At 31.2% G+C, this 27,507-nt stretch overlaps 1 protein-coding gene and 1 non-coding gene across 3 annotated transcripts in view; both read right to left on the reverse strand.

Moving 5' to 3' along the window:
• Positions 1–27,507, reverse strand: part of LOC118203946 (uncharacterized) — a 120,213-nt gene that overhangs the window by 68,750 nt on the left and 23,956 nt on the right. The window contains exons 4-5 of one of the 2 annotated variants that reach the window (XM_085814520.1): positions 24,861–25,177; positions 14,998–15,198 (exon numbers count right to left, since the gene is read on the reverse strand). In XM_085814520.1, coding sequence (XP_085670646.1) covers positions 14,998–15,198; positions 24,861–25,177 — 518 coding nt within the window. The remainder of the gene's footprint in view (positions 1–14,997; positions 15,199–24,860; positions 25,178–27,507) is intronic. The other variant, XM_085814521.1, reaches the window with a different exon arrangement.
• On the reverse strand, positions 19,513–19,585 carry TRNAK-UUU (transfer RNA lysine (anticodon UUU)). The gene has a single exon. It is a non-coding gene; the product is annotated as a tRNA-Lys (tRNA).

Below are 27,507 nucleotides of genomic sequence, written 5' to 3' on the forward strand. Positions count from 1 at the left end.
AAGGGCCAACTCTTTTCAAAAGTCTCAATTATATCACGAATTGAGTAAAGATTTTTATCTTCCTCTAATTTTCCTTACTTTTTGGCCAGTATTTAGCAATTTTGATTAAGCATGTTGAAATTCAGTTTTAATAAATTAAAACAATTACAATAAATTTCTTACTTTAATTAAAAAAAAACATTTTTAACAAAATTAAAATTAATTTTATTTCAAAAACATTTTCGATTTTTTACAATCCTTGATAAATTTGCACCATTTTTTCACATTACGTTACAGTTAGCATTTTTACAATACTTCCCAGTTAGCAAAAAAACATTTTGTAATAGTACACACATTTTACATTACTAAAAGTTTGCAGAATAGGTTTTTAAAATAGATCTAATAGATTACACTCAGCTTTACCTTATATTAGCGCCCTCTATTTATAGTTAGAAGAAACACATTACTTAACAGCACTTGTTTGGCATGCTGCTCCACTCTCCAAATACAAATATAGTTGGTAAGTTAAATTAAAACTTACTTTTTATTTGCCTTTTTAGTATTATTTATGTATTTTTTAGATAAAAGTAAAATAATAAAATAAAATAATAAATAGTATTTAGTTTCTTTTTGATTTATTTGCAAAATTCGTGACGGAGAAGTTTTTTTGTAGGTAAGAGTTCCTAAATTACTTTGGTTTTTTACTTTATTGACTTTTATTTTAATTCTAGTCTTTACTTGCTAATTTCTCAAAATCCCACTTGTTTAAATTTCTTTTTAGTAATTCACAACATTTGGATTTACTTTTGGTTTTGATTTTTCCATTTACCCTTGCCCACATGGATGACGAAACATGAATTGAATAATTGAAGAGTTAGGTTTGGAGGCAACTTCTCCTTGATAAGTCTGTCTCCTGCCTGCTCAACAATTATTCACTTATGCATTTTTATAAATTTTTAGGATTTAAAAAATTTATTGGAATTATACATTATACATTTATTATATATTCACAGATTCAGATACTTGCACTTGATTTACATATGCTCTCAGAATTTAAATAATACTGTAGATTAGTTAGTTCGCAGCAATAATTATCATTTATTTGTAATTCAATTTCAATTAAAATTTAATTAACTTTAAATTTGTTTTTTACAAATAGAGAATGTTTGTTACATTAAGACTAACAGTACTGTTGGTGATTATCATATCATTTTTAGATAAAATATATCTATCTATCAAGATTGCAGCACAATTGTAATACAGTCAAAAGTCGTTAATCTGGACTCGTCGGGACTTCGGCGGTTCCGGATTATCGATTTTTCCGGATTATAGATCATCAGTTTAAATCTGGTAAGATGGCATACAGAAATTACAAAATTAAAAATATGAAACCGTAATTTATGAAATAAAGAACAATTATGATCTAAAGGGTATCAAAATTTACAAAAAAAAAGCTTAATATTTATTTGTTTACTTTACTTTCTTCGCTATCGGAAGCGAATTATAACGACGAGGAATTTGATTTAAATCATATCAAAGAAGGAGAATGTCGAGATGAAATACTACATTTAGTAGGAATTATAAGCCAAATAAAATAAAAACATCTGCCCTGAAGATAAGGATAGTGCTGACAGATCAACTTCCAATTCATTACGCACCGCGGCGTCTCCCCTCCGCAGAGCAGCGCAAAATTGATAAACAGATTTCGGAATGGTTAGATGAACAAAGGATATGCCTTTATCCATTTTTTGCAGCAATTCCACTTTTTGTTTAATGGACTTCGAAACACACTTTCGCTTTGTAGATCCTTTGAATGTTAGTAAATATATATTGGAAATTCTCTTTCACATAATCGAAAGTTCAAGCTTACTTTTATAAAATCTCTGCAAAAAATAATAAGCCGGATCCAATTCGAAGATTAAGGAACTAGGAAATCTGCAACATTAACTGAATTAGATAATTTTATCTTAGCTTATACCGTCCGTTATACATTAAACGCGCATGCGTAAACGTATTTTGTGTTGGCTTTAGTTTTCCACATGCAAATTTTGATCGGAGGTCGATCGGCAGTAAGCTAACGTGGCTGCCGCTGATTGGCTGATGACGTCAAGATCGACGGGTTGGCCGAGTATATATATATGTATGCCGGTATCGGCGAATGCTTCTTGTTCTCTTGTGTGATTATCAGTTAGCTTTATGCTAGTTTGCTTTCACTAAATGATTCTAAATGTAAAGGCTACAGTGTTAGCTCTTTTATTTTATTTACGGAATAAAGCAAAAATTTTATTTAGTTTAGTCTTAGCTTTATTTAAGGGAAGCAAAACATGCTTTGCTTTTATCACCACTGCCAACAGGGTTATGGGCCCAGCGCCAACAGCTAATCAGTCATCCAGTTCAACTCAGCATTGAAAGAATGTACTTGAAGAGGGCCGTTATCCATGAAAAGAAGCTGACCTGTCTTAGAAGTTTGTTCAAGTCGTTGTGCTCACACTTAATTGAAGATGTCATTACTACCTGAAGGTTTTGAGTTGTTAAACCATGACAACTGGGATCGATGGAAAGTCGACATGAAAATGCTGTTACTGGATAGAAATTGTTGGAGCTTCATAGAGGACAAAGATGAAGAATTAGATAAAAGTGCAACAAGGCATGAAAAGCAGGAGTTCACACTGAGGGAGAACAGAGCCTTCACTATATTATATTACGGAATTAAAGCTGAGTTCAGGCCGCTGATACAAGAATGTTCAAGTGGTAAAGAAGCGTGGGAAGTTCTACAGAAGCAATTCGAACCCAAAACAAGAGCAAGGATAATTCAGTTACTGGATGAATTTTTTAGTATTAGATATACGCCAAATGTAGAAATAGGATTATTCATCGCAAGAATAAGAATGACTGCAAAGAAGTTGGTTGAAGCTGGTCACAACTTGGCAGATCTTTTTAAAGGATTCCAGGCAGTAAGGAGATTACCCCAGAAATACTCCGGCATTGTACAATTGATCTATAGGTGGAAGGACGAAGATTTTACGCTGGAAAGAATTGCTGAAGAGCTGGTAAGAGAAGAAAGCTGACTTCGCCAGGTAATTGCCGATTTAGAAGACAGCAAGGTAAGCGTGTTTAATACTATTAGTTTAAATGCAGGATAAAGTTGAAAATAAAACTAAATCTAAGAAAAAAATGGGGAATATGAGAATAGGACCTTGTTTCAGATGTCATAAAGTTGGGCACTTAATTGCTCAATGTAAAGAAAATGTAAGTAAAAATCAGAAGTTTAAAATAGACGATAAAAATGGACAGTTTAAAGATAAAGAATTAATGTTAGTAGAAAATTATGTAACAACTACAGATAAAGGAGGTAATGCAGATAAATTTAATTGGGTCGTAGATACTGCAGCTACAACTCATTTCTGTAATAATAGAAATTTAATGACAAATTTCGAAGAAATAAATGATATACATATGTCTTTAGCTGTAGGAAATTGTGAAAGTAAAGTACTAGGAAAGGGTACTGTCAAATTTGCAGTAAAAGTAGGCAATCGAATAAATTGGATTGAGTTAGATAATGTGTTATATAATCCAAATCTAAGAAGAAATTTATTATCGGGAGCAAGGTTAGAAAAGGCTGGTGCTCATTTTGTGATTTCAAAAGGGAAGATGTGGATATACCTTAATAATTGGGATAGATTATGCTACGCTAAACGATATGACGGACTTTATCACGTAAAACCATTTAGATATGCAACAGGTAAAAGGGAAGCTGGTTACGGTACAGAAATTGGAAAGTTAAATAAAATAGACGATGCAATGCTATGGCATCGAAGATTTAGCCACGTAAATTTTGATTATATTAAGAAAACTAGTAAGAATCAAAGCGTGAAAGGGTTACCAGAAATTGAAAAACCAATAAAGAGGTGTGAATCGTGCATTATTGCTAAATCTAGTAGAATAACTTTTAAATCTGTTCCGAAGAGATCGGATAAACCATTGCAGTTGGTTTATTTAGACGTTTGTGCCCCACTACCAGTTCCATCTAAGGGTAGGAGTAAATATTTTCTTGCTATTGTAGATGACTATAGTAGATTAGTAACAGTGTATTGTATGAAAAATAAAAATGAATCGTTCTACAACTTTAAGAATTATCATAGGCAAATGGAAAGACTGACAAATAGAAAATTAATAAGTATATGCACCGATAATGGTGGGGAATTCTGTAATAGGCAATTCGAAGGGTACTTAGCCGAAAATGGAATTAGTGTTGAACGCACGAACGCGTACACCCCAGAAGAGAACGGTGTGTGTGAACGTTTTAACCGAACGGCATTAGACGCAGTTAAAGCTATGCTTAATGATGGTAAAATGGGAAAAGAATGGTGGGCAGAAGCTCTTGGCTGTTTCGTACATACGTGGAACAGAGTATGTCATAAAAACAACCGAACCCCTTATGAAATGTTCCTAAATAGAAAACCCAGTGTTGTTTATTTTAAAGTATTTGGTTGTAAAGCCTATGTTGGCGTGCCAAAACAGATTAGGAATAAATTAGAAATGAGGTGCAAAGAAGGAATCATGGTAGGATATGCGAAGGAAACTAGGGGTTATAGGATATGGCTGCCAGAAGAACGCAAATTAATAGAAACCTGTAATGTGAAGTTCGATGAAAAACTGTATGCAGCAAATGGCATCCTGAAACAGAAATCAAAACCTAAATTTAGGACTAGAGGAATCTGAGCAATTAGCAGAATCAGATGAAGACCAGAAAATTTCTAGAGAAGAAATAAAGTTGTCAGATGACAAATCTACTCCGAAAGAAGTATCAGACTTAAACTCGCAAAGAAAAGCAGTTAAAAGGCTAGATGGAACACGTACAGACATATATTATTATGTAGAGGGAACAGACACTCGTTTTAGATCCTATAATGATATTGAAAAGTATTGTGAGGCAAGAAATATTAAATATGAAAAAGATAAGTTCGATTTTAGTGGAAAAAAACGAATACTCGGGGAAAGTTAATTTCATAGAACAGGAGACTAGCTCTGTGTCTGAAGAGGCAAATTCCGTAGAAATAGTTATACCACAAAATTTTAAAGAAGCACGAAAATCAGTAAATGCCGAAGAATGGGATAAGGCAATGAAAGAAGAAATCTACACAATAAAGAAAAGAAAGGTTTGGGAATTAGTCAAAAAGCCATAAAATAAAACTATAATAGGAAACAAATGGGTCTATACACTAAAAAGGAATGAAAAGAATCAAGTGGTTAGATAGAAAGCACGCTTAGTAGCACAGGGATTCAGGCAGAAAAGAGGTGAAGATTTTGATGACGTTTACAGTCCTGTAGTAAATTTTGCAATCATAAGAATATTTTTCACTATACTGGTATGTTTATATGGAAGGACTAACTGTCAGTTAGATGTAAAGAACGCATATTTATATGCAAACCTAAATGAGAAAATATATATGACCCAACCAGAGGGATTTATCGAAGAGAAAAATAAAGTGTGTTTATTAAACAAGGCCATTTACGGTCTACATCAAAGCGGCTGTGAATGATTTTGTGAATTTGAAAGTACTTTAGAAAATCTACATTTTAAGAAAATACAATGGTGTAATTGTGTTTATAAGGGTTCAAATGTAATTCTCTTGTTATATGTAGATGATATTGTGATTTTTAGTAAAGATCAATATAGTATAGATAAAGTAATTTCACAGCTGAGTAAGTTTTTTGATCTTAAAGTATTAGGCAAAACTAAAACGTTACTTGGAATTGAATTCTTAGAGAATAAAAATGGGTTTTTTATGCATCAGCAAAAATATATCAAAGAAATTTTTGAAAAATTTAAACATTTCCAGATACCAATAACTTCACTTCCCATAGCTAAGGGCACTATTCTTACAAAATTAGATTGTCCATCTACAAGTGCAGAAGTTGCGGAAATGCATACATTACCCTTTAGAAATCTGTTAGGATGTTTAGTTTTTGTAGCTAACAGGACAAGGCCTGATATTACATATGCAGTGAATATCTTATCACAATTTCAGGAGAATCCTGGAATTAGGCATTGGGAAGCATTGTTGAAATTGCTTGGTTATCTCAATAGTACTAAATTATATAAGTTAAACTTATCAAAAATTAAACATATAAATTTATATTGTTATTCAGATGCTGATTGATGCAAGTAATAGAGATGACTGCGCGTCCATGGGAAGATTTATATTATATTTAGATGAAGTACCGGTAATCTGGAAAACTGTTAAACAAAAATGTGTAAGTTTATCAACCATGGAAGCGGAGTATATCGCTTTATCTGAAGCAGCGAAGGAATTAATGTGGACGAAAAATGTCTTACAAGATGAAATTTTAAAGTTTAATTTAAGAGAGTGTAAACTATTTTGTGATAACAAGTCTGCCATTGATTTTTCTAGATCGCCAATAGAAAATCGCCGAACTAAGCACATAGACGTAAAATATCACTTTGTTAGAAGACTAGTAAATAATGGAGTGTTTGACCTTGAATTTATCACCAGTAAATTAAATACTGCCGACTTATTTACAAAAGCAGCGACTGCTGTTAATTTAAGAAAGTTTTGTTTAGATGTTTTCAGTGTTTAAAGACAATAAGTGTTTTCGTATAATAGAACTGAACTATGAACTTCTGTGAAAGTTTTGTTTTTGTCTTTGCATGGGGAAAAGAGGGCCGTTTGTTGGCTTTAGTTTTCCACATGCAAATTTTGATCGTAGGTCGATCAAAGGTAAGCTAACGTGGTTGCCGCTGATTGGCCGATGACGTCAAGATCGGCGGGTTGGCCGAGTATATATACATGTACGCCGGTATCGGCGAATCCTTCTTGTTTCTTGTTCTCTTGTGTGATTATCAGTTAGCTTTATGCTAGTTTGCTTTCACTAAATGATTTTAAATGTAAAGGCTACAGTGTTAGCTCTTTTATTTTATTTACGGAATAAAGCAAGAATTTTATTTAGTTTAGTCTTAGCTTTATTTAAGGGAAGCAAAACATGCTTTGCTTTTATCACCACTGCCAACATTTTGCACATGCGCACACACATATTCGTACCCGTAAAGGTCTTACACGCATGTGTCAACGCGACGCATGCGCAGAAAGTTTGTAGCTTTGAGGTCCGAATTATAGATCATTCCGGATTATGGGTGTCCAAATTAACGACTTTTGACTGTATTCGATCTTTCACTTTTGCCCACCTGCATAAAATAGTCACGAAATTCAAACTTGGAATTTTCTATAGCAAATTTTATCTCATCATTAGCTTCATATTGGAAGGTAGAAATCAATATTCATTATGGAAAATCCATAATATATCTAGATACATAAAGTTTACCAGCAACTTCACAAGCAAAATATTCAATGAATGGGCTGGTTAACTGCATCAGCTGGTAGTTGCCTAGAACTAAAAAGCATCAGCTTTGTATAAAAACTTTATTGATATTATTCTAAAACATGAAATATTTAAGAGAAAAATTTGCCTGCAGCACAGTGCGGCTAAGAACGCTATTCTACTGAAACATAAACATGAACAACTGTTGCCATTAACATAAACTCAATAGTAAAATAAAGCATGCTGCCAGTAACAAGATTATTGTAAATCATAACATAAAATTAAACAGAAAGAAAGTAAATAAGGCAAAGAAAAAAAGAAATGCAAATATTACATATACATCCAACAGCTGGTTTAATCTGACTAAGCACTTGGGGAGCACACAGGAAAAAATGTAGGAGGAGCTTTATCTCTACTTTCCCTTTTAAATGATCTTTAAATGAACTCCAACTGAGGATCGTCCTCTGCAGTTATCATCTACTGGCTCTTAACTATTTGACAAATTAAACTATGACATACAGGAAAGGTGCTAAGCTTACATTCGCACAATGCATGTCCCCCTTAATGCAGAATAAAAGCATTTGCTCTGTGTTTTATTGATCATGTATTTTCTGAAAATCACATTACACATACTTTTTTCCAGGCATATTCAAAGTATAATCATTGTGCCATATTACATGCCATAGCATGGTCTATTTTAGAGCCAACTTTCAACTTTTTCTGTCTTATTTGCTTTAAAACTTCTTAAAAATTATTTCTTCTTTAACTTTTGGAAACATAGAAAAATTAAAACACAGAATGATACAGAAGCTAATAAATAGCATAGTTATTGATAAATACATACTATTAATGTTAATAACTGGAATAGGGTTATTTAACACATATTTTCTTAGAAACAGTTCTTTTCACCTGACTGGTGATACTGAAAGGATGATTGATCTAACAATGATAGAAACAATTAAAATTTCTGTTTGGAATTTCTAATTCTGTCTTATGAATGGGCAAGAAAAGAAAATAAATTGAAAAATTTACGAAACTTTTATTTTCTTTGAGTTTACAGGCTGTTCTATATATATAGAACAATAGGCAAATCAAGTACTACGAAGTTAAAAGGCATTATTTTTCAAGCACAAGGCATTTATAAGGCAGCACTTTTTTTTGAAGGTATGGTAAAAAACAACTTGAACATAAGCCAATATTGTATTTCTTACAAATAGTTCTCGGTTTCCTAGTAAAATTTTTTAATTGACGCTGATGCTGGTGTTCATCAGGGGTTTTGACAGTCATGTGATCAGTTTGCATTTTCAAGAAGTCCGGATTTCTCTGCTGCACACCTAATTTTCTGCCTTGAATGTTCCTCAGTATTGATAATCCCAAATAGCTGACAGTTATAGCCCGTTGATATTCTAGAAGATCAAGAGCTTCGGTTGTGCTGAATAATTTTGTTAACTTCCAGGATGCAACTAGTGCAGTTACAAAAACACCTGGGAATAACGGCCAATTTCACTTTTTAACTTTGTATAGAAGGAAAATATGTTTCCATATAGCTGTCAAACAGATCTACACCATTCTCATATTTATTATAAGTATAAATACATGCTGGAATATCAACTTTCTGTCTTCCACCTTTTACTCTTCTTTCTACTTGCATCCTGTATTCTCAAAATTTGTAAGCACTGATACTACTCTATTATTGTTCCAGCAAACCACTGCGATTTCATTATTTGAATCGAATTTCTGATCAACTGTGCCCAGATCCATCTACTTCATTACATTGATTTATTTCAGTGGACAATTGGCCATTCTCTTTTCCCTTACAGTTCCAGAAGCAAAAAAATTAGTTTCTTTCAACTTACCAAAAAGTCCATTAGAAATAAAAAAATTGTCCATGTAAATTTTATGATGCGCTGGATTTTTCACAATTGATAGCAAACCTTCTACTACAGTATATGGTAAAGGCTCTCTTTATTTTTGAGCTTCTGATGGTTCTTTTGTTCTCAATTTTGATTTCTTTTTTATTTCCATTTGACATTTTTCTGCAAATTTTTTGCTATCAGATCCACTACATTTCCCTTCTGACACATTTTGAGATACAGATTCTTTTACATTTCTTTGTGCTGCTCGATGCGGAATAATATGAAAGCGATAACCATCGTAAGAAGCTAACACCCACACTTTGTATCCAAGTTTCACTGGTTTTCCTTTCATATACATTTTATAACCATGTCGACTGTAATAGTGTACCATTCTTTCATCATTGTTTAGATGTTCAGAAAATATACCTAGTTGTTGTAAAGCATCATTCAGTGAATCATAAATTAGATGTACTTGGTAATAGCGGTCCGAAGCAATAATGCTATTGTCATTGAAATGAATGTACCGCTTGATTTCAAAATATCTATTTCGCGGCATTGCTCAACTAACTAGTATAGTTCCTGTATCTGGGACATTTTCCCAGTACATTTTTTCACATGGCAAAATGTGGTAGCTACTATCAAAAAGTAATACTTAAGAACGACTTGAGTTTTTGTTTTGTCAATGAAAAATTATGATTAATTTTCTGTCCAGCATACCTGTTACTCTCAATAATAGCTTTGTCTATCATTTTTTCAGCGATACATTCTGAGTTCTGTAGAAGATTTTACAGAAACAAAATCAGTTATAGATTGGCTGGAATCTTCAGAAAATATTTCCGAAGCACATGAATATTTAGGAATGCAATATTTCCAATCAGGTTTTGGCACACATATTTTATCTTCATTTCCTACTAAAATTTCCACAGTTCCTGCTGTTTTACGGTATAGTTCCTGCAGTGTTTTTCGTCACAAATAGCTTGGCTGTGTCAAGTCTTAGTGCAGTCACTGTCTATTTCTTCATTGTCACTGACTGCATCTGGATCAGGTGGTATTATTAACATTTCCAGCTCAATATCTTCATCGTCTAATGTCATAAAATATTCCAAAGCTTCTTAGCTGTTCGAAATTTTTGACTCATTTTGGATGCATAAAATAAAATATACCTTACAAAATAAGCATTTACAAAAGTAAATTTCTTTCATATAAAAAAAAATGTGAGAAACGGCTTTCAGATGATAAATTTAACTTTTTAGAAAAGGGGACACGGGACAAGAAATAGTTGATCGCCACAATTTACAGTGAGGGGATGAAACAAACGTAACCATTTCACTCCAAAGGTGTGTTATGTTTTAGCATCATATAATAGCAGATTTTACCATTGTCCTATGTATAGGAGGCTCTAAAAAAGAAAGCACAATAAAGATCTATAATATATTTTTCTTTTGTATTATTTGTCATTCACATTAATGGAGACCTATTTTATTTAAAATAAATCAACATTTTTTATTTTGCCTCTTTCCCCCCTCCCTCTTTTATAACGAATTCAAAAAATAAAGTAGGAAAAAAATTAAAATTAGTCCTTTTTGTATGTTTTTTTTTTAAATAGATTTGTAAAAGCAAAAATTTAAAAGAAAATAGCTAATATAACAAGCAGCTTTCAAGTAATAATACAATGTGAAAGAAATCCTTTAAACATTATTTATTTTTTTGTACAGCCATCAAATATGTACTGTCCTGTATATAGAACAATGTTAAAATATGGGTTAACTATAGATAAAGACATATTTTCAATTAGAATAACTGTAGAAAATGTCTTTCCACTTCAAATCAAAATACGACATCCAAGAACTGACTAAATGGACTTCCAAAAACAAAATTAATAGAGCATATGTACCTCTTTATTATTATTATTCAGAACCATATTATTATGTTTATTAGAAAGAATAAATGGAATTCATCCAAAAGTTTCAAAGATGAAAGGAGCAAACATATAATAAAAACAATATATTAATATTAACCATCAGTGGGAATTTTAGCATTAGTTTGGACAACACAGATTCTATTTGCCAATCTGGACACGAAAAATTTTCTTCTATTTTAGTAACATAAAGTTCAAACACAGATCTGTTTCAATGCGTCATAAATGTATTCATTACATCTTTGACAAGATTTGTTACCCTTTAACTAATTGAACGAAAAGAAAATAAATTGCATGCATGTTTATAAATATAAGATCCAAACTAACTTCCTACATTCAATCTTATTTGCCAGCATTTTCTACGGCAGAAGAATATTTGTGGACACTAAAGCTTTACATAATTCTTTATAAAATGGTTTCCTTGAATGTGATGCTAAAAAACTTTGCACAAGCAAATGTTGAGATGCTTGGCTCTTTTTCTGTATTAGTTCAGCTTTGTTATTTCATTTAAATTAATCTCGCCCCATATGTGCCATAATGGTATTTCCCCCCCCCTTGCTGCAACTTCTCTTTTTATATAGTTTACAAAAAAAATTCTGTCAAAAACACATTTTCTTCAAGTTCAGTACCAGTTTTGCATAAATGGAAGGTTTAGAAGCTTTTATTTGGGGCATTTTCAAAATACAGAATTACTTTCTTTTCTAGATTGCAAATAATGCTTTTCTGTTTACTTCTCAGCCAAAAATATCTACCTGAAAAGATTTGGTAAGTCCTGATAAATTAATCGGCATTGCTGAAAGCTAGTAATGCCTTGACTTTCCTTTTTCCATTTCAAAAGACAAGGAATAAATAAAATTATATATCTGATTTTGTTAGCACTTTTGAACAGTAGGATATCTGGGCTTATATACACTCATGTCCTTAAATTAAGGATAATTCGGAGTCGCGCGGAAATCGAACCTTAAAATAAATATATCACCTGTGAAATCACTACACACATCTTTAAGAATCATATGCAAATTTCAAGAAGTAACCAGATGACACCAATGGTATGTCACAATGATGAGAGTGTAAGAGTGTGATATATAAGGAATACAGGCAAAGAAGTAAAATTGTTCGCAGGCGCTTTATAAGCATTTCAGTGCAATAACCGAATAGTTATGGCATTTTGATTTTTTACATGTAGAATTATCGGCCGTCTGGAATGTGGGCATACCCAACTAGAAGTATCAGACGAACTTGGAATTGCCCAGAGTGTCATCTCCAGGCTTTGGCAATGATTCCAAGATGATGGTAATGTGAGTAGACGTTACAGCACAGGTCGCCCCACTGTTACAACGCCGAATGAGGACCGGTATTTGGCAGTTACTGCCAAAAGAAACAGGCGGAGCACAGCCTCAGACCTGTCTCGTCAGCTCCTTTCAGCCACTGGTATGACAATTTCAAGGCAGACCGTGTACAGACGCTTATGGCAGATTGGTCTATATGCTCGTGGACCTGTCAGATGCGTTACACTTACTGCAACTCACTGTCGCTTGCGGTTAGCCTGGAGTAGAGAGCATGCATTGTGGACACTGCAACAGTGGGCTTGTGTGATGTTTTCCGACGAGTCCAGCTTTAGCTTGCAGTCTGATTCTCGCCGCACTTTCATATGGAGAGCTCCAGGTACCCCTTACTACCAAGAAAACATCAATGAACGACACCGTTACGATGGTGCAGGAGTGCTCGTTTGGGGTGGAATTATTCTGGATTCCAGAACTGACCTGCATGTTCAAACTGGAACCATGACAAGCCATATCTATCGGGACGTCATTCTGGAACAACATGTACGTTTGTTTCGGGGCGCCATGGGTGCACAATTTGTGTTTATGGATGACAACGCCCGTCCTCACCGTGCAAACATCGTAAGCGAATGCCTTCAATCGGAGGATATCACCCATATGGACTGGCTAGCATTCTCACCAGACTTGAATCCAGTAGAGCACGTGTGGGACATGCTTGGCCGACGAGTTGCAGCCCGTCAACCTCCTCCTACATGTCCACTGGAACTTCGGAGAGCATTGCTTTTTGAGTGGTGTAATATCCCCCAAGATCAGATCGATAATTTGATACTCAGCATGCCTAGGCGTTGTACGGACTGTATTGCATCGTCTGGGAAACATACAGTGTATTAGCAATCATACCAACCATGTAATATTGGTTTTTTGTAAATAGGTGTTTTTTTTTTTTTTTTTTTTTTTTTGTAATTTGCTCCAGGGAGAAAAAAATCGCTAATTTTTTTAATAATTTCAAACATATAGCATCTTTTTTTTGCTCTTTACCTTTTGTTTAATAAATAAGCTTTACAAATAAGTCAAATTTGCTTTGCTTCTAACTCTTCCTTTGCCTGATTTTGCATTATCCTTAATTTATGGACATGAGTGTAATTAACACATACAAAATAAAAATAATAATAATTTTATCAAAAATTCAGGCTTAGTCTGCATCTCATATTAAGATAATCTTATTAATACTTTATAATACATGTATGATTGTATAAGTGTGTGTATATAGAAACAAAGAATGTTCAAAGATTGAACATAAAAGGTTTCATTTTTTATTTCAAAGACTCATAAATTGTATTGAATTAACGAAAAGCATATAGAAAAAAAAAAAAAAAAAAAAAAAAAATTACAGATATGTGTATTAACCCTGACAAGAAACCTTAGAGAGCTTTGTTTAAAAAATAGGAAGCTCTGTTTTAAACCCGATATGTCAAGGTACATCATCTATCCCAGCTCCTTGTGAAGGTTTGAATAAAATACACAAAAAGAAGATTCTAAATTTTTTAAAATACATGGCTCATTTTGATGGAACTTTTGAGGTGAAGAATTGTTTGCAAAAAGTAGGGTCTTTTATGTTCATGGCATTCCTAGTTCAATAGTCCTTTATTAAAAATGGAAAGATGAAGGTCATCATTCAAGAATGTACTGTGGATAGATTAAAGCAGCTGAGCTCCCCAAAAATAAATAAATAAAGGGGACCTTATCAAGGCGGGAAAAACATACTGCACACAGCCATGAGTGTAATTTCAAGAATTGTGCCTGTGGAATAGCATTTTCTCCTTTGCATGTCATCCTATTGAACTGAACACACATAAAAAGTCTTAAAAAGCTAAGAAATGGCAATATGAAAATAATCTTGAAAGTGACACGCATACCTAGTGGATAAGACCTGTCAGCACAGATATGACTAACAGATTATATAATCAGTTTTCTGTAAATAGGATATATCTGCCTAGTAATTTTTACTAGGCATCTCATAAGAGTTCATAGGAGAGTGCTATTTCTGAGACAGTGCCATTTCAAGAAAAAATTTAATTTTCAGTCTGATTACTAAATGCCTCAAAGTGCTCTGAAATGCCTTAAAAAGGCCCCAAAAATCTCTTAAAATTTAGAAAATGGAAAAAAATGCAATGTCAATAAATTCTGGCTTTGATAATAACAAAGACAGAAATTTAAATTTAAAATTTAATGAATTTGGGTTTAAGACTTTAAAATAAAAATTTGCTATACTTAAATAATGCTGTTTAGTCTTTTCGAATTGAAGTTAATAGAAGCTAAATATCATAGTTATGACAGAGAAAAACAGAGAAAATTCGACCAAGTAATTTATTGATTACATTAAAAGTTATAAAAATATTTTGCTAGATTTATTTTATTTTATTAAATAAAACCAAGACATTTTTAAGTTCCCCAACACTCCCCCCCCCCTTATGTTTTGAAGAACGTTTTTCTTTTTTTACTTATATTTTGCCTTAGCAACAATAAAATTCTGATCATCCCATAAAAGCACAAAATTACAGTGATTTATATAATTTCACAACCATAGAAATAAAAGTATCTTCTGGTAAAATGTTCTTACGTTAAATTCTTTGGCTTCTTCCAAAACAGAACTTTGTTCTGAACAGAGTTTTTTTAATGCTTTAAAACAAATACATCTACGAATACTAATTCCTCTTTCAGTAGCAAAAGGAATTCTTGAAACCATAAAATATATACAGCTCCACTTGGAACTCCAATTTGGATTCTCTATTTCTAATAAAGCATCCGTAAGGTGAAGGCACTATAAAGAAAGAAGCCCAAAATTAAAAAAGTAATTTCCTCAAGGAAAAGTTTAAAACGTCAAATTAAGCAATATGTTTTAAAAAATTAAATTCATTTGAACTAAACATGACAAATGCGCATGAATGCATCTTGATGAAGTTACCAAGTTCCCTAATGTGTATACTGTTTGATTACAATTAAAAAAATCTATAAGAACACACTTATGTTGCAGCACATAGGAAATAAATAATTAAAAAAACATAAAACAGAGATATTTATTTTGAAGGCTACAAACAAAATAATCTTACTTCATAAATTTCATAAAACATGACACACCCATTATCCAATTAATATAAACCAAATGACTCAAGATGTAAAATTAGGATTTTGTCCAAATCAAAAATGATCTACCACACAGTAAAAGTAATAATCTATTATTATTTTAATATAATAATTAAAAATTTCTGGTAATTATCTAAAATCTAACAAATGAAATCCTCAGAATATAAATTAATACTGACTGAATATAAAAATGAATCTCTTCAGAGTATAAAATAACTGCATGAATTGCATTGATCTTGCTTTGAGTTTATATCATAGCTGCTAACCTTGAAATACGAAAAATCGGAAAATCTTTGCATGAACAGCAGGAGGGTTTCATGTGGTGCGGCAATGCAATTTTAAGAAAAATCCAAACTGATTTATAATGCATGATTTGCATTACTTATAATGTATAATTCTGATTACTGAATGATTTATAATAGGATTCTGATACAAAATGTATTAAAATTCAATAAGATAGCCATAATTTTATGGATTTAGTCCTATTTCATTTTATTATGTAATTTTCTTAAACTTTTAGATTCACAAAATTCTGAGTATAGAAGAAAAGAGCTCTTACATATTATTACATCGTCCGTGAAACTATCACCTGCCTTTTGCAAAACAGCAAGCAACAGATTAACAGAAGTTAGGTAATCCTACCACCAAGAAAAGTGTCTATTTATACTACGATATGGTGAGCTGAATATGGCTGACAAACCTGGACACTTTAGGACAATTATCCGAAGAAAATTTGTACTTATCAGTTCTAAATAAAGTTTTCAGTAAAATCGAAGGGCCTTAAAAAAAAAGCAGAAATCAACATAAGCCTTTTCATGAAACACAATTATGGAGCAGGTTCATTATATATTAATTAAAAAAAAAAGAGTCATCAGTTCTCTCAGAATTTCGCATGAACGGCTGGCACAATTTTGGCGGGATCTCCGCTAACTTCCATAATTTGATGATAGCCAACTTTCACAGTCAATGGGATAGTATATAAATACCTAGAAAAGTTATTAATTATCAAAGACTTTTAAATGCAAAGAAAATAAATTAGCAGTTGTCCTCCTAATTTGCATAATATAGCATTTGCCTTCTTACAGTTGTAATTTCAATGTTGAACAGAATTATAACATAAGGAAAAAAATACTGATATTTGTTCAGTTTCTAAAATACACTTACTCAGTTCGTATATTAGAAAGTTAGTAGATCAGTTCGTATATTACAAATTCTAAAGCTTTTTTAATATTTTATGTATACAGAAAAATACAGACTATATAATTTATTAAACATACCAAAGAAATATCCATGCTTTCCCCCCCAAGAAAAGTACTTTAGAGGTAAGGTTTTTTTTTTTTTCAAATTTCTGTCTGAGTGAAGTATTAAAGATCAGTTAATCCTCTGAGTAGCAAAACTTGCCCATATTCGGGTGGAAATGTACAAATCTGCTGATGAAGACCTGCATCTAACCATAATTTATTAGCTAAATTTGCACAGTTACTTGTTTCAGTTTCTGTTCTCATCCATAAAGATGATTTTAAAATCATTAACCCTTTAACGGTTTGACCCGGATTTTCTCGTTCTTTTATACAGGTCTCTTAACGGTTCGTTACGAATTATTGTTAGTTTAAATGTACCTTCGAAAACGGACAGTCCCGTGTTTTTGTATTATCAAAAAACGCGCCAAAAACGACTAGCCCATATTTTTGTATGTCTTCCAATCCCCAATGCCTCAGGGGACAAGGGACCATGCAATCCTGACGACAATGGGTAATGGCTGTCATTAGCATGGGGAGAAATCTTCTTGATGTTTTAGGATAAAGGCCTTACACTGACTCTAAAGAAACAAATTTGTTACCAGTTACGAAGTGGATGCATATATAAAAGGATTTAAGAATTTCCGTTTTAGAGCAGTTATTGAGTAAAAAATAGAATTTTTTACAAAATGAACGTTTATCTATAAGAGCATTAATGAATTAAAACGAGAAAAATAAAAATAATAAATGCAAACATAAGAATCTGAAAATGCAAATCTTTCAGATTTTACAATACGCCTAAAGGGGCGTTTTTTTAACGGTTTGTGGGTTACCTTTATTTTTAAATATCATGTTCTTCACACTTAAACTATAAAACTTCAGTTAAACAGCAATACTGCAAAATAAATTTTAAATAAGCATATCTTTAGAATTTCCGATACACAGTCTCGCCCATTGGAGATAATTTTTTTATATTATTATTTTCATACAGTGTTGCCTTTGCTCGCTTTGAAATCGTTGAGTTTCTTAATAAAAAATTCATTGAAGTTTTACGAAATATGAAACAAATAATAAAACAAATTCCAAATCTCGGCTTTGAGATGCCCATATTCGGGTGGAAATGTATGTTATTCAAAATTGGATGGGTCTAGGTACCGTTGTTTTATCACAATGCGAGAAACATACATATATTTATGCAGATTATTCATTATTTAATTTCAAGGCAGATAGCCCTCAAGTGCTTTGCCGTAATCTAATAAACCAAAACCATTATTTAATTTCTTTAAATATAATACAGGGCTGTAATATTTGGTAGCAACAGTTTGAAAAGTGAACTGACATAGTTTTCAACGCAAAATGCCAAAATGAAGTTAATAGACCTTTTCGGCTAACGCCCTCTGTTCTAAAAATAATGTATCATGTAATTTAATGGGAATATGAGATTAAATAATTCTCTTTAAAAAATTCTTCCACAAACTTATATCACGAATAATAAAAACGTGAGGCTCTCTTGATAAATTTATAAATCTTATACGTCTAACAATGCGATTCAATTATTTGATTTCGTAATTTAAGAACCTATGATTCTTCTTATAAAACTGTACAGGAATTTAGCAAAGAGGCTATTAAGTAATCTCTTATTACCATTAATCTATGTGACAAATTATTATTATTATTATTACTTTTGGTTCAGTCTTTTACATCCAAGTATCCTTTTACCTCAAATAATCAAAAAGATATATAAATTTAAAACAAAATTCGCCCCAAAATCAGAAATTAAGTTGCAAATTTTATTTCAAAAGCTATTTTACGCTCTGTAAAATGATGCAAACTTAAAAATTTTGAGATTTTTAGTTTATTCTTTAAATGGAAATATGCGCAAAAAATTTCTTCAACATTAAATTTTAAAAACTCTAAATCGAATTATTATCATCCGTAAACGGTGTGTTTACGGAAAAATTTGAATTCAATAGCTTATCGAGAAGTAGCTCAAAAATCGACGACGAGCTTTTGATTAAACACTGTGAATGAACTGAATACAATTTTTGGAACAGCTCTATTTCTAAGCACTTTGGAAAGATCGGTAAGTTGTTGATATAGCATAACCTTTATTTTTATAACATTCTTGGCATTATGAAACGTGTAAGTGACATTCATAAGCGATTCCCGACAGTTCTGGTCATTTGTCAAAGTGGCTGCTTTTGAAAACATTGTGAAGCTCATTCGATGTGCTCCACTATCTATGATACTCATTATCGATATTTAATTATGTTTTATTTCTATGCAGAAATACTGGTAAAATTAAGAGGTGAAATATTTAGTTATTTGAGTTATATAACTACTTATATTGTCTCAAGAAATTTTGAGTCATTTTGTAAAAATAATCTTTTCTTTAAAATTCCTTTTTTCCTCCTACGCTTCATGACTTTGTTACTATTCTGATGAATGGAAGGTTTGTAGAGACATTACATTTTTTGAACAGCAAAAGACATGAAAAATGAGCAATGCCCTACCCGGGACACGAACCACGGACTTCTCGAATGCCCGCCGAGCGTACTGACACCACGAAGGCATGCTAAAAGGGCAGGAGAAAATACCGTATATACTCCCCCTTTTAAAGGGCGACTGGGGATTAGGGGACCGAATCGCCAAATCCCTGCGGCGGAGAATCATCATCCACCACCTTTTTTGGTTTGGGTGCCACTATAGAAACATTAGGTTATTTTGAAGCAGGACATGTGAAATAGGAGCAATGCCTTCGCCGGGACTCGAACCACGGACCTCTCGAATAAACGCCGAGCGTGCTGACCATTACACCACGAAGGTATGCTAAGAAGGCAGGAAAAAATACCTTATAGGTTATGAAAACTAAACGTTGAGTAGGCAGTTACAAATCTAACTAATAAATGCTCTACAAATACAACTTTTAATATTTTAGCAGAATTTTTTGGAAACATATTTATATAGATTGTTGCGCTTCTTGCGCATGCCATAATTGCATTTTAATCAAAATATTGTTTCTTTTTTCGTATATTGTATCTGGGCATTATTTTTACCAGATAGAAAACCGAACAATTTTTCTTTCTTTTTTTTTTTTTTTCGGGGGGAGGGTTCACGAAAAGAAATAAAATTTAGATTCTATTTGAATAATTTTAATAGTGGTAAATTAAGTAATAAAAAACGTATTTCTTTACAAGGATGTGAAAGGTTCTTTATTCGTGTAAATAAGACAGTTATCTGGAAAAAGGGACTAAACGATATTCCTTTAATTTGACCTCCAAGACAAATAAGATGGGAAAGAACACCCTGCGGAGAAGCTGTATTCAGTATTCAAAATTTATTTAAAATATATTGTCAGCTTTTAGTAAGGCTATTGCATAAACAAACAGTTTAGTTTTCCATTGCAACTATTATCCGACACAGCATACATATATAAATGCACATATGATATTCTCATTTAATTCTTTAAATGCGGATTGAATCATCTCATATGTTTTGCTTCTTGCAATTACAACTAAACATAGACGTAGAGCCATTCAATAATATTTTTATCTATATCATTAACATTGCCTGGTGCTAATGTGTTTGTATTTTATAAAGTCTTTAATCTATTCCAAAAACAGTACCGCCACGGCCAGAAAGTGCAGAAATGACGCTCTTTGAAAGTGTTTAAAATGTACATACATATAACTTAAAATGTAAAACTGTTTTAAGTTTGTATTGTTTCACGATTTCTGCTTCATTTGGAATAATATTTCATAAATGAAACTGGCATTTGCTCGACCTAAGCCATATTTAACTAACCAAAGAGCCGTAGCTTGGTAAAATTATATCATAATAAAAACATTCGGATACGTAGCCTAGTAATTATAAATTGCCTTTTTCTCTACAGAAGTATGATTAACATACTAATATCCTTATTACAACATCTCAGTTTGTAATGTCCTGAAAAGTTTTATCAATATGTTATTTTTCAATTCATATACAAATCATAAATTCAATAGCTAGATTCCATTTTCATATAAATAGATGCATAAAGCATAAAATGAAACCACTGATCTCGTTATTTATCTTTCTTCATCAAAACTTAATTCCTCTAGATATAATTTGCTAAAGGTAAACAATATTCTGCTAAGTTATATTAGGATATATAAAAGAGTACAATTGAAAAACTCATTTAATCATACTCAATCAAAACATTTTATTATATAATTCTGGAAAAAGAAATAGAAATTTGGTGGCATATTTCATTAATAACAGTGAACTGAATTAGTAAAACATTTTTATTATCTCGTTCATATAAACTATACTGAAAAAGTTACATAGTTTTAGTTAAATACTTTAAAGTAAAAAAATAATTTCTAGATAATAAAATACTGTCGATTATATGATTAAAAATAAAACAAAGGGACAGGTATTCAGTATTTATTTTTGTTTATTTATTTAATTACAAATGTTTGGCTTTTGGTATTTAAGCCACTAGCCTTTTCATATTATCACTTCTATTATTCCACGAAATTATGCTGAGGTCCTAATACAATTTGTATATGGTAATCTCAAGGTTAAATAAAACTGTAAGGCTGCAAATAATGGAAAATTTTAAATGAAAATTGGCAAACAGAAATTTATTTAAATTGACAATAACCATTTTTATATTCTATGTCATTTCAGTACCCTAATTTCAATTGTTCCTTGAGATACTGTAATGTCATGATGTAATTTGTAAGTTGGAGTTCCACAATATCAAACTTAGTCACGTACGAGCAGAAATATTAGAAAAGTTTAAAAAAAGTAACAATTCATTTAACTGTGAGAGTCAAAAAGGATTCTATATTTTATTACATATATTAAATCTGTAAAATGCAGAAAAGCGAGAAAATCCTGTCTTTGAACCCTAAAAAATAGTTCTTTCTAGGCTAGCGTAAGAAGGCATCAAATTCACTTAAATTTCTGTTTGATTTAGAAATGCATTCTCTCAGGTCAATAAAATTTTGATTTAAAACTCCATATTGCTAGAAAATGCACAATAGCTAAACTTACTGAAATTATTTAGAAAACCACCAAAATTCGAGAAATTTCTTTAAAATTCTGAAAAATGTTTGGAGGATTTGTTAGACAACAATACAGCCATTTTCGAAGCATTTCCTTCTGAAGGACCAGCTCTTCAATGGGTTAAAGAATGTAAGAGAAGAAAATTATTTTATATTATATGCTAATATATACCAAGTGACAAAATATCTCATGATCACATAAAGGTAGTAATGCATCTCAGTGAAGTAAATGAATTACTCAAATGAATTCAAAACAAAATTTTAAAATTACATCCAGAAAAGAAGCCTCCATGTTTCAAAATATTAACTATGAAAGGAAAAATAAATTCATTTCTTTTCTTTGAATGTCTTTAGTTGAGAAAAGAAAGCACTTTAACATAAATTATTAATACTAGAACCACATAAACCTGTCTATACCTGAAACCGTGATAGAAATCTTTTTGACTTGCTCCTAAAAAAGTGTTTCATGATTAAAAAAATTACAAAAACTCTCATATTTTTCACATATTATTTAGGAAATTGAAACACGGTCTTCTGTTTTCAAAAACTGCCCATCAGGAAACAACTGTAATTTTAATTTTATGTCTAATAAATGTGCTGTAAGAGCATATTCTTATAAAATATTTTTCCTTTATGACATGCATTTTTATTTAATTCACTGCACTTCTATATTATAAAAGATGCTTAAGGGGATATTTTCAATAAATGTTTTAAATATTTCTTATTAGTAAAAGAATATAATTTTCTAGAATAAAAGTCATAAAACAGCATGCTTTTATCAAAATAATAGCCAAAAAGTGCAATTAATATGCAAAAAGAAATTCTACAAGGAAAGCATGCCTTATGATAGCAGAAAGGATTCTAATTATCTTAAAAGTACTATCTAACTACTTGGCATACACATTTCTTAATTTAGTATTTGTATTCTCATTATACATATCTGATTTTTATTTTTGCTCTTTTGCCTACAATATTCATGATGCTTATGACTATTGCTCTTTATTTTGGATACCCTGCATATTTCCGCTTCAAACATATATGATGTTGGCCTTCCTCCTGAAAAACAATTTTTCTGAAGTTCTACTATAATCTGTTACATCAAAATTTTACTCTATGTTATTTTCTTATAAATAGTACACACATCTATTTCAAAAAATCCAAAGTATAATAAAATACTTTAACATGCCAGTACCAAGAAGCAGCTTTTACTGACTTTTTTCATTTAAACCAAATTATTCATAGTACATTTTATAATATGAAATTCTACTAATTCTAAAAGTTGCTCTGCATTTCTTTTACTTCTACATCTATATGGGAAATATTCATAACAGAGCATTCTTATTCACATTCCCTTTGCTGCATTTCAGCAGATTACGCTGAGCTTCTGCATAAACAAGTGTTAATTATTAAGGCATTACAAAGAAATATAACACAAACTGGTTTTTAGTTGCTTTCAAAGTTTATAACTATCCCATACGTAGATTTATGGACTTGTAATTGATCAGGATAGTTAACATTTTGAAGGATCCTTACATAGTAATTAAAAAAATTCCATAAAATTCCTACATTAAATACCAGAAAAGTATATATCACTATAATTTACAAAAGTGTAGGCATGTGATCAAGCTGCTTAAGAATGGAAATGGTTGCTGTAATTTCTCTCAACACAAACATCTTCATATAATTTCATGACAAAATGCCAACAAAATCATAACTTTTCTGCAGTCTCAGAAAAAAAGTTTATATGCTACAAGACAAAATTTTGCCACAAATGACTATTCGTGTCTCATCCAAAAGGCTAAATTTATTATGTCCGAATATGAAATAACTCTCTAAAACAAAATTAATACAATAAAATAAGGAACGGAACTAAAGCATAGTCACTAAAATCTCAAAGTTAACTTTTACTAAAATTTTAATGATCCAAAAATAATATATGATATATAGGAAATTTCTACAAATGTCATTGCTTCCGATGATAAGACTTTAAAATGCACGTAAGAATTCTCTATTTAATTTCAATGCATCATTTCTCAATGGTCAAATGAAATAAATGGGGCATTATTGCTTACCAACCACTAGAAAACATCCCTAAATATATCAAATTAGCTATCCTTTTTCATTACCTTTGTCTCTATATTTTAAGAATATGATAGCCAATTTTCAGAAACAGAAAGCTTACTTGGGAAGAACACAGAAAAACACTGTCAAAGATACTTCAGGTATTTTGACAAAACTTAGTGTGTATAAGTTCAGAAATGATCTCTATATTTCTAAGCTCTACAGAAGGTTCAGCAGATGTTAAACTACATGTGAAGACATGAGTAACAGTGCTTTTTAGAAAATGAGCAGGGAAACAAAAAAACCGAATGCAAAATTTTAAAAACTTTAAAAATCTAAAACATTATTAACAAATTCCTGTGGACAGTGCTTTAGAAATTACATTAAGTTTATGTGGAGTTTTTCAGCCTGTTTGCAAGTACAGTATAACCTTTTAAGATAACCAGTCATTAAAAGTCAATGAATCAACCAAACAAATAATTTTGGTGTTCTACAGAGATGGTCTTTAGAGAACATGACAAACGCTCATTATTATACAGTTACGATATAAAAATTACTGGTTACATTCTTAAGATCACTACAAGCAGTATCACTAAACATTTTACGTAATGAATTAAAATTCCCTACTCACAATGCATATATTTTATAGTAGTTTATAATGTAATAAGCATTTTAGTTTCAGAATAATACCTTTATTGAACATATTCTAAGAGGAACTGTTCTGTTACTTGGAAAAAAATTCCAAAACTGATATAAAATAAGTAATATTCAAACAGATCAAAATTTGAAATTTAAAATAAAATTAAGGATCAAGCATAGGTACAACAGATAATCATTAGATTATTGGCCTTTATGGTATTTTGGATTTACCTAAACCTTCTAAGATGACTTAAATTTAAAAAAATGTTAATAGATACTTGCTCTAAAACATATATGAAAAAATACATATTAATTCAATTACATGCAAATATAAACTTTATTTTACTTACAGTATCAGGCCAAATATCTTCAGAAAAGCTTTCTAAGATGACATCAATACAATCAAATATCAGTTGATAAAGGTCTTTGTTGATCAAACATTCTTCCATACTTAGCCACAACAGGAATAACAAAATATTGAATAATTCATCATGCCTAAACGAACAAAAGCATACCAAATTGAACAAGATAGATAATGTAGCTTTAAGATTGTACAACCAATGGTCTGGTATTTTATTTGAGTAACGATATGAAGATTCCTTGCTCATTAATTCCTCTCGTAACTCGGGCATTACCTCGAGAAGATAACATTTGTTGATATCAACTCCTGTAATAAAATGTTATATTATAAATACATATATGTACAAGGTGTTTCAGAAATTGGTTGCAGACTATCAGGAGAAATAGAGTATAGCTAGATGATGGAAAATTGCACAGCATTGCATGGCTGGAAATGACCTCCTGGAGCAGTAGTGATGACACAAAAGACAAGAAAGAAAGGACAAAAACAGGTTGAGAAACATATTTATTATGTTTTCAACATGATGGGGATGGGGCCCCCACATATTTCAGTCTTGATATGCATCTCCACCTGAATGCAATGTATTCTTAGCATTGGATCAGCAGGGCTGGTCTGGCGTATTGGCTAGAACGCCAGACCTCGCTCGCACTGACTACTTTATCTGGGGGGGGGACATCAAGACACTGGTGTACAAAGCTACAGTACTAAGGAATTTATTGCATGCATCGTGGCAGCTGCTGGGGAAGTCCGGGACACACCTGGTACCTTTTCTTGTGTTTTGTGTTGTCATTACCGTACCAGGAAAGCGTTTCCAACCACGCAATGCTGAGTGATTTTACACACACACCGGATATATATATATAAAGGCTATATATACATACATATACACAGGATATATATAATTTTAAAGCATCAAAAGTCAATATTAAATTCGAATCAAAGCAAGACAATTCCTCAACAGTATTAATAATTGCAACCCTGTATAAGAAGTTTAACACAATATCTAAGCAAATCAAAATTAAAATGATTTCACAATAGAACAAATTCGAAAAATAAAAATGTGAGAGCAAAAATATACAAAATTATAAAAATATAAAAATTAATCTTCTTTTACTGAAACTCAAATTCAGAACTCATCAGGGGAAAATGAATTAAAGCTTTATAAAAGTCAATTAATATGTTTCGGAAACATGCTTCATTCTTCTGGTTTATTTGAGATCAAAAACTGGAAAAAGATTCAATTAAATTTTCATTTCGCACAATTTTCAGTTTCAACTTCATTTTTTTTTTTTTTTTTCCAATTTGATTTCTTAATTTTTTTAAAGAGCTTTTCAACTACATTTTTTTTAACAGTATACCCTTTTCCTCTGATACTTAATGGTCAACAATTCTTCTAAAACTACATATGAAAACAGCAACATAAAGTTATGTAAATTAAAAACTGGAAATTTAGAGATTAATCAGAGATCATAAAATGCACTGAAAAACTGGAGTCTCCTTATTTTATTGGAAGGTCTGGAGCTATGTAATTATTATGGGAATTAATAATGAATTATAATGGTCAGCATCATTGAATTCTTCAATAAAAACAAGAGGAAATGTACTGAAGATTTGAATGAAAATCAGTATCACCAATATATGTCAAAAAATACAATAGCATTATTAAAATAACAGACAGAAATTACAGAAAGGGAGGATTAAGCCACATTTAATTTTAAGGAATAAGATGATTGATTGTAAGCACTGAAAAAATGAAATGTCATATCTAAAATAATATAAATTATTAATTCTTTTCTGTAAAAGAATATATTAAATGAATTAGGTCAACATTTCTTAATCTATGGTCCTCCTAGATTTCTAGAAAGACAAAAAATAAAAATCTAAAGGGTTAATTAGGATACTACCAATTCTAATTAACTATGTATACCACACTGTAGCTGAAAATTTTAAAAGTTTAAAAATTATAGACGGCACATTTTTCATGAAATTTATTTCTTGTTACTCTATCTAGCTTCCTACTTCAGTTTTACCACCAAAATGGGAAACAACTGTATAAGAATCGGCATGCCTGCCATCTCAGTAATATCATGTCATCTGCATGTATTCAATTTTTTTGTTTTATGACAAAGATTTATCCAAACTTTAATAGTTTTTTTTTTAATTCAAACACAAATTTTCTTCTTTTAATTAATTACTTGATATTAATATGAACTTAAATGAATTTTTATTGATTATAATTTTAAAATATAAATAAACTGTTATTAACATATGCTACAAAAATGTTTTCAGAAGAGACATGATTCTGATCCATTTATAAAAGTAATCCCTGTTTGAAAAAAGCTGAAGAAATCCTAAATTAGGCTTCCTAAATCCATTGTATGATGGCTAAATTTTCTTTCCCTGTCCATAAAAATAAAGTTTGGAATGCATGATACCATTATTTTTACCTTAGTTGATAACTAGTATGTAAAAAAATGGCTTCATTACTTCTAAATACTCCTAAAATTATATTTTTCTATAAATTCTTCAAATCAGTTCAAACATCTCAAATTACCATTAGCATAGAATACTTTTATTTATTTATTTTAGTTTTACACTCTTATTTCCTTTTTTCAACTACAGAACATAATCTCATT

Source organism: Stegodyphus dumicola, chromosome 4, assembly GCF_044657685.1.
Source record: "Stegodyphus dumicola isolate Sdum_Otavi_A_Nest chromosome 4, ASM4465768v1".
Classification (NCBI taxonomy): Eukaryota; Metazoa; Arthropoda; class Arachnida; order Araneae; family Eresidae; genus Stegodyphus; species Stegodyphus dumicola.